Raw genomic sequence first — 11454 nt, forward strand, 5'->3', positions numbered from 1 at the left:
CAATTATTTAGATTCATGTACATTTTTTGAATCGATGAACTGTTATTGTAATTCATGAACATTCATGTGATTGTTTTTATTAAATTCATTAACGTGTTTGAATCCATGAGTATCTGTTCGAAATCTTGAACATTATTTTAAGTTTTGAACAATTTTAGAAACCGTGAACATTTTTTGAATTTGCGATGTTTTTCTATGCCAACAATGTTTTTTGAATTTGAGAAAAGAAATTCAAACTCGCAAACTATCGTTCGAATTTCCGAACACCTTTTCAAACTCATGAACATATTTTTCGATATCCCAACCATTATTCGAAATTAAGAATTTTTTTAAAACCCCGAGCAATTTTGCAGAAGCAAAAAATAAAAGAAAATAACAAAAAGAAACGAAAATAGTAGACTGGAAATCATGGGCCAAATGGGACAGTTGAAGAGAACAGAGCCCATCATCAAACCCGTCGGCCGACGGAAACCCGGCCCATGCTCTCCCGACCACAAGGCGAGATTCCATTTCCCACCAACCCCTCTATATATCCCTTTTCTCTTCCCATCCACGCCCATTTCCCCTCGCCTTTCCCCACCTTCCGTCCTCCCCCCGTCGTCGCGGCTCCAGCTAGGGTTTCTCGCCCCCGCCCTCCCGCCCCACCGCCGGCCCCGTCCGCCATGTCGAAGCAAGGTCTGTCCGCTCGCTCCCCACCGATCAGCGCGAGATCGATCTCGCCGGCGTTCGGCGCCGACCGATTTGGTCCTCCGGGGTTCTGACGTCTCTTCCGGTTTCGGGGCTGTTTTGCAGGAGGAAAGGCCAAGCCGCTCAAGCAGGCCAAGGTCGCCGAGAAGGACTACGACGAGGTATGCTGCCGTTCTGCCTTTGCTTGCGCTCCCGATTCGTCGGTCGGGTCAGCGATCTCCCCCTGTAATTCTAGGTTTCGAGATGTTTAGGTTGATCTGGTGTAGATCGGTCCGTGCTTGGTTGGTAATTGCGGATGATTCGTTTGGGGGATATGAATTTCGCGGGTTGCTATGCTTATGCGCCTGCTATGCTGCACTGGGATCTTCTCAAAATTAAGGGTTCGCTTGTACTTAACGGGAAGGGGAATTTGTTGAATTGCTACAAATTATGCTGATTATGCTGGATGAGAGTGTCACCTTAATGCTAAATTTGTGATGTTCTGAATTTTGGGCCGGTAGTGTGTGCAAGCGAGTGAGCACTTTATGCGGTGTCTGTTGCTTCATGCTTAGACTTGGGAGTTTGCATTTGTTAACATCTCTATATAAGCAAAGTTGCCTTCTGTTCTTGTTTGTATTATCTTACACAATATGTAGTCAAAGGTGCATATTTTAAATAGAACTTGCTGCAAAACATGGAGTGCATTGTCATGTTCCTTTCTTTATGCCATTACTGTAATCTGTTTGCTAGGCACTAACAAGTGCGCAGTTAGTCCATCTTAAAAGTCAACTGTATTGTATTGGTTCATCTAGTTATGAAGGGAGCTGTGTACTTATTTAGTTGTTTGAGCCTGTTTGTTGTTTGTTTAAATAGTTGTAACTCTCAATCTCGGTCGTCCTAGTTCTCCAGCCACACTACCATCCTCTTATGTGATGTTGTGAGAAAGGAAGGTGACAGTGGCAATTATGCCCATGTGTTGTGATGTTGTGAGGAAGGAAACTGTCTGATTTTTTATACCATCCTTGTAATATGGCCCTGCTTTGCTTGAAAAAACAGCCCATGACTGATAGAAGCGATGGCATGAGCTACTTCAGTGACCAGTGACACTTACCTATACTTATCATTGTTTTGGTTTCCTCTGTGTTGCAGAATGACCTGGCATACCTCCAGAAGAAGAAGGATGAGCAAAAGGTGAGACCAGTAGCAGCTATCCAGTATTTCCTTCTACACTGCTTGTTCTATGACCCTTGTTACTGATGTGAACTATATTATCTTCTTGTCAACCAGGCCCTGAAGGAGCTGAAGGCCAAGGCAGGCCAGAAGGGTGCGCTGGGAGGATCTGGTCTCAAGAAGAGTGGGAAGAAATGAGTCTGCCCACCCATTCGTAATACCCAGAAAATGATAATCTATCTATCTACCTATCTGTGTCGTGCTTCACTATCTGTGGTTGTAACAGACTACCTTCAGTTGTGTTGAGCATTGTGCATCGTCGCAGTACGTCGCTGAAACCTATGGCATGTCAGCAGCCTCTTCTGCTTATCTATGATACAGATGGTCCGTAGCTAATAATGACATGACTTGTTTTGTGATGAAAATCTCTGATGTGTGCATCATTTCCATGTGTTTCTGAACGAGCACCCGCCGTGTCCACTTCGTTAGTTGATTACTTATGCATTCCTCACTTCTATGGTATCAAGGTGAATCTGTTTTGTGCTCTAACTTGGTTGAGCATACATGATTGATGATGTTTTAAGTTTATTCATCAAAGTCTCTTTTACTCTATGTTTGCTGTGTAGAGTCGATACAACTTCAACCTGTTGCAGCGTCCATGTGATCTGCCTCAGGTTGCTCACCATAGCATGTAATATAACCCTTCCTGGTGTAGTCGTTTGGGCATTTGGGGGCTTTTCATTCGTCAAGGAAAATGGTGTTTCAGCTTTTCCTGGAACCTATGGTGTTGCAGTCTCTTGTGCTAATCTATGATACAGGTGGTTCCCTAGCTACTTGGTTTGCGATCAAATCCCCTAAGCATTCCCTAGCTACTTGGTTTGCTTTAGTAGATTTATTTTCATTTCTCTGAACCATGTCATAGCTCCCACCTTGTTAGTAGGTTTCTGATAAACTTCTTGGCTAGTGGTGCCTTTCCGTTTGGACCGTTGGTATGTTTTTCTGAACGAGCACCACGGTGATTATTGGCTGTGTCCACTTTGTTTGTTGATTGATGATGCATTCCTGGACGTCCCTGAAACGGGGTACATCCTGAATTTTGTACTAGCATCTGCGTTCTTAGTTTTGCTGATGTCCTGCCCGCGTATAGACTACAGATTCTCTGACTTTGATATGTTCGCTCGCTGTAAACAATCGATGCTAGAAGGATGCTGGTACTCCCTCCGTCTCAAAATTCTTGTCTTAGATTTGTCTAGTAGGAAAAGCTGTACCTCTTACAGTTTAGTTATGCAAGAATGCTTTGAGAAATCCAAGGACAACACTTTGCTAGTTGATTGCTGATACGTTCCTTGACTCAGTAAGATGGTCTCTGCGACAGGGTACCTGCTGAACTTCATACCACATGTATTGTTAGTTTTGCTGCTGAACTTTGGAGCGACCGAGCGGATGTATGATTGACGATGGCATAGCAGAGTTCGAACAGCACCTTCTCTTACCCTGTTGTATAATCGCTGTTCAGAATCGATGCTACAACTTCAGAAGTAGCAAGTAGCAACACCAGAGTTTCGTTATGCACCATAACAAAGCTAGTGCTACTTACTAGAAGGCCTTCGCCGTGAGTGACGACCTCAAAGTGAACCGCGTGATCTGCCTTCCGGCCGATCACCGTAGGAGCCGCACTAACGAGTCTCAATGACCATGTAACCCTTCCTGGAAGTTTCGCCTGTGCATCATAGGCTTTTTCTTTCGTCAAAGGTGTCGTCTGCAAGTAGAAATATTCGTTAGCGAAAAGGGGCGGAGATATCACGACGCGACCGGTGTGGGGGCGAAAGGCCCTAGCCGCCGTGAGGAGCAAACTCAAGTGGCGCGTCCGATGCCCCGGAGTTCGCCGTGACACCCATCCGGTGGACACCGACGGCGACCCGAGGGAGGGGACACGCACACGGCGCATGCGCACGCTTTTTTTCTCCTCATCACCATCTCCTCGTCTTCACCGTTGACGACAAGAACCGGGTTCGGTATCCGATACTCCAGAAATTCATCATGGATCGGGCCATCGGGGAAAGCGGCGGGCATCGCTAGATACGTGCCGTACATACGTACAGGCAGACAGGCCAGCTCCAAACCCCTGGACGTATCTCCTGCCCATCCATCAACCTCTCGTGCGTACATGTACATACATGGTCCATGCCTCCATGGCAGTGGGGGCGTGTGGTTCATGCGTGTAGGCCGGCGATGGACCCATGCTTTGATGGGGAGCGGTTGCGCATCGTATCATCATATGATCGATGGAGGGGATGATGGTGATGATCGATACTGTATTCCTGGCCTGTCGACAACCTGTTTCTTTCTTTCTGATCAAGCGTTGTTTATACTCCTCTTTCAGTGCAGCGATACTTCACTGAAAAAACACAACATCTGAGGTCGATTGTTTCTTTCTGATCGAGCGTTGTTCTCACGCTGATCTATTTTTTCTCTTCCTTGTTAGATTGGACGTTCACGTCGGGCACCTTAACCGTAGAATAGGACTGACAGCGCCATATTCCCCCCATGAGATGCCGCGCAGGAGACGCGTCCAAATCGGCCGTCCCGACCCAACCCGACCACCCGGCATCGCCCACGACGTGGACCAGAACGCTGACCCAGCGACGCCGACACGGCACGATCCAAGCCGGAGCAGCAGACCCAACAACTATTCCCCCCTCCGTCGGCCTCGTCTCAGCATCCACCTGCACATGCAAGTATTTTTTTCCCCGCAGGAATCTACATGTCGGAGGCGGCCGTGCGCTCGCGGCAGCCTCGACGCCGGCACGGCGCCGAGCAGGGCAGGTGACGACGACCAGACGCATCACGCGGCAGTGGCAGCAGTCCCACTGGCGCCGTGGTGGCGCGATCACGGCGCTGGAGGTCGATTGATGGGCCGACGGGAAATGATGCTACGGGAGGAAAGAAAGAGAGAAAGCGAGGGGGCGGCGAGTGCGAGGCGTCTAGAGCGCCACCGCAGCATTTGACAATTGACATGACGGTGGCCCGCGGCTGGGGTGGGCTCGGATTGGATCCACCCGATCGGATCGGCCCGGGATCTGATCTGTGCGCGTCGCCGTCGGGTCGGCCGGTTCGGGAGTGCAACGGATTCAGCACCGGGGATGGCGAGATCCTTGGCTGATCGCCGGGGATTCTCGCTGGTAGTTTATGCCGGGCTCGATCCAGAATTCCCTCGCCGCTGCCGCCTTTGCGTTCCGGCCACTTTAACCCCCGGCCGGCGTCCCGGTAAACTCGAGTCTAGTTCTGTATGATCACGAGCGACCGGATAGCTGCTGCTGATGGCGCGCGCGGTTCCAGCGAATAAAAACATCGGTCTCGAGGAGGGACCACGAGGGGATCCGGGCCCCGGCTCGGGATTAGGCCAAGGAAAGCGGGGGAGGGACGGATCGATGGGTCGGCCAACAGCACACGTGGGCCAGACGGGCCGGTGAGTGCCGCCCCCACCCCCTACAACGCGCCATCATTTCCTCGCCCCCTCTATCTAGCCCCCTCCCGTCGCCAAATTTTAATTTTTTATTAGCAGCAAACGGCCCCGGGTTCCACGGGCATGATCGGCATGCGCCTTTCCATTTGGTTTCTAGGGCGCGTCTTTTTTTTGGCGGATAGGGGGTGCGTCTCTCTCTCTTTTTTTTTTTGAGTACATAACTATCATGGTCCCATAGGCTTCAATAAGACACAAAAAATAATTTATATCATATGCGGTACGTGTTTGTAAATTCATGAAAATACTACCTCCATCCCATAATGTAAGATGTTTTTACACTAGACTAGAGTCAAAAAACGTTTTACATTATAGGACGAAGGAAAAAGAAGATTAACCAGCAAGGGTAATTTCTCGGAATGATGTAGCATATGACGCATCATTTCCGATTAAATTCCATCAGTCTATCCATTCTGGTCAGAAAATTCAAAAGAGAGTAAAAAGCACCAGACAAATAATTGGTGATAAAAAAGCCATTAGGCCACCATGCATTTCTGCTTTGTGGTCAGAAAAGAGAAGCAAAAGGGACCTGCTTTTGCATAGCCACACAGCACAAGGTGCTCCCTGCACAATCACTTACCTAATTGATAAATCAAACGTGAGCCCCCCTCCTTGAGCTAGCTCAATTATAACACCACTGCTAGCAGCCTCATCACCCAGCTGCCCTCGGCACTCTTTCCTCTCCCTCACACTACACACACCACCATCATCATCGTCAACGAGCTCGCCGCGTGCCGGTGGCCATGGAGAAGTGCAGATCGGTGCCGCACGAGCACGCCACGGCGGCGTACTATGGGTGCGGCGGCGGGTACGACTACGAGGACGTGAGCCGGGGCACGTCGGTGAAGTCGTACAGCTTCAACGGCCCCAGCGCCGGCGAGGATCCGGAGGCGAAGCGGCGGCGGCGGGTGGCGTCGTACAACGTGTTCGCGTCGCAGGCCCGGCTCAAGGCCTCCGTCCGCGGCAGCTTCAAGTGGCTCAAGTCCAAGCTCTCCGACGTCCGCTACGGTGGCCTCTGAACTTTACTGCCCTGAACCTCCAACCTCCAAGTTCCAACGTGCCCTCCATGAACTGAACCTCTCTCCCTATATACATATGTATGCATATGCATGAAGAAGTGTGTATGTGTGTGTACTACGGCTACGGGTACTGGCCAAGTTGCTGCACATATATGTGTGTACTGTTTAATTACATGCCGTATTTATGCATGTATGAACTGCTGCTGCTGTGTGTGTGTGTGTGTGTGTGTGTGTGTGTGTGTGATGCGAAGTTGCTGCATGGTTAACTGCTAGATCCATCCATGGATCGGTCTATGTGTTTTTGGTTGCCTTTTTGAGAGACTAAGAATATCCTGCTTAAGTTGCAGATCAAGTTGTATCAAGCCATGTTCTCTGTTTTTCCTCTGTGAAAATTCCGTCCTCTGTTTTTATTACTCCTTTCTCGTTTATCATTGCATATTTTCTAGAGCTACTATGTGTGATCATAAGTCGCTGTATGGTTAACCGATGGATCGCTCTGTGTTTTCATTTTCCTTATATGGGAAGGGGAAACTAATTATGGTTGTTAGTCAAAATCAAGGTTGTTGAAGAACTGTGGTTGTACCCCTGCATTCCTGCTTAGATTGCAAATTAAGTTGCATAGATGTATATATTTTGAATTGCAGTGGGGGACTTTTTGTGGTTGGTGCGTGTCCCTGATCAGTTCTGGATGGTTCTGCAGATATACTCCTACCTTCATAGCCTTCAGTTTGGCAGCGCAAACTGCAGATCTAATCAATCGCCACCAAACAGTGTTGCAAACATGATAGTAATACATATACTACTAGTTAAAGACCACTCATAACGTAATTTCATTCTTTAAACTAAACCTGAAATGTTACAAAAGCTAGAGTGCGATCAACCATGAAATGAACGAAGCCAACCACCATTTTTTCTTAAAGGAATCCTCCCATTCATCTGCAAATGGAGAATTATTGGTAGATGGACTACGTAGCAGTCTACAAATCTGGGGTTTCTCAATCGGGACAGTTGGTAGTTGTGGTATGCTGAACAGTTTCTGCTGCAATTTCCATGTGCTGAAACCCACACAACACCCCAGAACAAACGAAATGCTCGCCGGCGCTGATCACGTCGCCGATCTAATCGCCACGGCGTGGTGCATGGCGGCGCCGCCCTTGTGATCGTCGCCGCTCGCGTGCCCTCCGCAGCTGGGGCTGATCATGCGAAGCAGCAGGTGGCAACGACTGAACCGGGCTAACTGAAAACCGTATTGAGGCCGTGCTGGTGGAAGCGTTGAGGAGTGGCGTTCTTGCCTTGTTGAACGCTGGAGGAGGCGACGGCCTGATTTTTCCGTCTCGTTCATGACTTTGTCATCCTGCGTCTACCAGTTTGTGGGACGGAAGAGATTAAGAACTGCCCCTGCTCTGGTTTCGGAAAAAAAGAGGAACTGTTCTTTGTCTAACCGAGTGCGTTTAGTGGCTGAATTCTGATTCAGGCAGAGGATGCCGACTGGTGCGCAAAGATGGGCATTCGTGTTGTGAACTTGTGAGGTGCTGCTCCTGCTCTCGGCTTTTCGTTTGTTTGCCGTCCCTTCGCTCGTGGGAACGCTGCCTCAGTTTGGCCTGCACGAAGCAGAGCAGAAAACCATCAAGCCAAAACGTTCGGAGTCCCAACTCCCATGTAGGAGCAACTCCAACCGAACGACCCATTTCATCCGTCAATGTTTGTTTAGGTCGCCGCGGACAAAAATGCTGGCCCAACGTCGATCCATTCTCAAAATCCGTCCATTTCGTGTCCATGCGGATCCATTTTCAGTCCAAAATAGCGCCTGAAATGCGTCGCCGCACGGTCCCACTTGAGGCCCGCCCAACCATCACCCGCGTCTTATTAAATGTCAGCACCTACCTCGGTTGGCCTTCCTTTTTAATGGAAGCGTGCGGCGGGGCCGGCCTCATCCACTTCCAACACCCGTCCACATCTGGCCACACAGTGCTCCCTCGCTAGAGACCAGGAACCCTAGCAAGCCTAACCACCATGGGTTTTTTCAATGGGAAGGGGAGGGGGAAGCTCAGCGTCGGCTCGCATGCGCGAGCTCCTACTCCTCCGCCTGCTAGACGCGGCTCGCCACCAGAGCGACATCGCCTGTACATACCAGTCCACCAGACGCGGTGGCACTGACAGTACCGCCGGCCACTGCAGTATCCGGATGGCAGCCTGCTGCACGGCTGGCATCGGGATCCGTAGTGGATCCCCATTCCAACAGTACCGCCGGCCACTGCAGTATCCAGATGTCAGTCTGCCGCATGGCTGGCATCTAGATCCGTAGCGGATCCCCATTCCGGCAGTGCCACACACGCGCGAGTGCACACCGAGGAGGTTCGCCGGAGTCGCGAGGCCCTCACTCCAGAGCAGCAGGCCATGCGTGCCTACGCGCCAGACTCCCCCAACTGGGATTGCTGGTCCGCTCTAGAGCACGATGAGGAGTGCCGTCAGGGCCTCCACGTCGACCACGACGTTCCTCCACTGCCGCCTAAGGTTCTGCCGACGGAGGAGGATATGATCAAAAATTTCACTTGGAGGGTTTCTGTAGATAACCTTGTGATAAAAATAAATAAATGAACTTTGGAGAAAGAGATAGCGTACTGCATATGTAACATTTGTGGTAATGCCCAGGAAACGAGTTTCCATGCTACTGTCCAGTTCCCAAATTTTAACGCCCTCACAAATTGCCTTAGATGAATATCTTTTCAGGTGTAATGGACCAGCTTGGTTACTTTTTTTAGACAGCCTTGACAAAGAGAGGAGAGGCCTTGTCATTCTTACACTGTTGAGACCCCGGCATCTCTGAAATGGCATCATCCATGGGCAATGGTAAAAGTTCTATTCAGAGCTCGATTAAGTTCTTGGTTAATTATGTCAAGATGCATGATAAATGGGGAACTACGAAAGGATGGTCTGAACAGAAAAGGGAAGCAAATCGTTGCAGGCACATATTCCTGTAATAATTTGCTAAACAGGACAAAATCTCTAAAGCTAATACTTACTTGCTGGAAGCCCTCCTGATGAAGGTATGATTAAGGTGAATATTGATGCATTTTTATCTCTAATACTGGGGTTGCTACTTGCTACCACAGGTAATATTGCCTGAAATCAGTGCAACCAAATTTATTTTTTCTGCTACCCGTATACATATTGAATATCTGCAACACCGTGGAGGAAGCTGAAGCTGCAACTTTCTTGGAGGGTCTAAAATGCAGCCTAACCCACGACTGTAAAGATATCGTATGGAAGCCAACGCCAAGCAGACATCAATGCTGTCAAGTGTAACCATCATGATCTATCGACCTCATATGTGCCCTTTCCCCAGTCTAAGATGATTAAGAGTATGTGTGTGTGCTTCAAAGTTTAGAGAAGTAGCAATTGCGTAGCTCATGAACTTGCTTCCCTGGCTAGAGTGTCAGGTAATTTTGAAATCTAGGTGGACAGTGGGCAAAATTGACAAATTTGACCTATGGACGAAATCAAATCACAGAATGAACTGCCCGTAAAACTATTTCATGTGGCTGACCTTTTTGTGTGACGCCCGACACGAAGGCGCCACACTACACTGTGCAACGTCTCACAGATAGGCGCTACACGCCTGGCCAGCGTCGCACCCGTGTGATCCGAAAATTACTAAGTCAGTGTGCAGCGCCTAAGAGCTAGGCGCCACACTATACAGTGTAACGCCTAGCTTCTAGGCATTGCACTAGTGGTTGCTTCATTTTATAGTGCAACCACTAGTGCAGCGTCTGAGAGCTAGGCGCCACACTATACAGTGCAGCGCCTAGCTCTTAGGCTCTGCACAATGACTTAGCAATTTTTAGACAGTCTGGGGTGCAACGCTGGCCAGACGTGTAGCGCGTATCTGTGAGGCGTTGCACAATGTAGTGTGGCGCCTTCGTGTCGAGCGTCACACAAAAAGGTCAGCCGCGTGAAATATTTTCACGAGCAGTTCATTCTGTGATTTGATTTCGTCCACAGGTTAAATTTGTCAAATTTGCCTGGACAGTGTGCTTGATAGCGTGTATGCTGTGTATCCAAATGACTTTGTAAAGTTATCCGGTATTTATAAATAAGCATAGGTTCCGATGAAATATGTATAGATAGGTAGCATCTGCTGTGTCCAGTTAAATACTCAAGCTAGGGAGTATCTCAAGAGATTTTGACGTTGTTTTATGATGCTCACTATTAGATGGTACTTGGAAAAGGCATACGTCAGTTGTTATTTGGGAGTTGAGAAACTACTTTTCTTTCCATTCATGGTTGCAAGATGAATCTAAGAACTCCCAATAGATTAAAAATATGTGAGAGCTGTTGTGTTGCTTGCTATATTTTACCATGAAGATTGAACACCTTCATGACACACGCATGTCTTAGAGGGTCATTTTTCAGACAAGCTATATGCCTTCTATGTGTTAATTATTCCATGTTTATCCTTGACACATGAAAAGTTATATTGTTTCAATTTTATCTGATATCTATCTTTTAGTGGTGCAACCAACATGGAGTCGGAGTGAACAAAGAGGCACGGAAGAGCCTAGATGACCATGTGGGCAGAAGATGAACTTGATGATAGTTGGAAACACAAATAATTTGCGAGAGCGATAGTGGAAGGAGGAAGGGGAGGGTGATAGTGACAAGACACTCAAAAGTCACATGCACTTGGCACTCATTGCGGTAAGTGGCTAATACATAGTTTTTCGCGGTACAAGTCTATTTTTAAAGGAAGCTGCGGTGAGCTCGAGGCTGAAGCTCGTTCTGTGTGTTGTGAGTAGCGGCCTCACAGTTGGAGGTGAGTAAGGCTGGTCATAGTGGGGAGTAACTTAGACTAGTGTCATACATATGACACTAGTCTATGTTACTACCTTCATAGTGCAACGTGTCATAGAAGTAGTATCATATATGGTTGCATTTATTAGCTTATAGACTCAACATTTCTTGGGAAGCGCTATGTGATGGTAACATAATATGTTACTCCAAACACCTCTCTTCTCATTAACTAGGTGCCACATAAGCAAACTTGTCTTGGGATGTGTTATGTTACTAGCTAAGTTA

General features: G+C 48.3%; 2 protein-coding genes across 2 annotated transcripts; both read left to right on the plus strand.

The window, feature by feature from the left end:
- The first annotated feature begins 479 nt into the window (after nt 1-479).
- On the plus strand, nt 480-2261 carry LOC125519223 (uncharacterized). Its single transcript, XM_048684094.2, has 4 exons — nt 480-675; nt 793-848; nt 1816-1857; nt 1954-2261. Exons 1-4 carry the CDS (start codon nt 480-482, stop codon nt 2032-2034), a joined length of 375 nt encoding a protein of 124 aa, XP_048540051.2. The 3' UTR covers nt 2035-2261.
- Nucleotides 2262-5970: 3709 nt separating this feature from the next.
- On the plus strand, nt 5971-6791 carry LOC125523226 (uncharacterized). The gene has a single exon (XM_048688278.2). It carries the CDS (start codon nt 6103-6105, stop codon nt 6376-6378), a length of 276 nt encoding a protein of 91 aa, XP_048544235.1. The 5' UTR covers nt 5971-6102; the 3' UTR covers nt 6379-6791.
- Nucleotides 6792-11454: the final 4663 nt, after the last annotated feature.

This window comes from Triticum urartu, chromosome 7A (genome assembly GCF_056163025.1).
Source record: "Triticum urartu cultivar PI428250 chromosome 7A, HENAU_Tu73, whole genome shotgun sequence".
In the NCBI taxonomy this organism is placed as follows: Eukaryota; Viridiplantae; Streptophyta; class Magnoliopsida; order Poales; family Poaceae; genus Triticum; species Triticum urartu.

Coding starts and splice junctions, on each gene's coding strand:
- LOC125519223 (XM_048684094.2), top strand. CDS start 480: ATGCTCTCCCGACCACAAGGCGAGATTCCATTTCCCACCAACCCCTCT. Junction 676..792: donor GTCCGCCATGTCGAAGCAAG/GTCTGTCCGCTC, acceptor GCTGTTTTGCAG/GAGGAAAGGCCAAGCCGCTC. Junction 849..1,815: donor CCGAGAAGGACTACGACGAG/GTATGCTGCCGT, acceptor TCTGTGTTGCAG/AATGACCTGGCATACCTCCA.
- LOC125523226 (XM_048688278.2), top strand. CDS start 6,103: ATGGAGAAGTGCAGATCGGTGCCGCACGAGCACGCCACGGCGGCGTAC.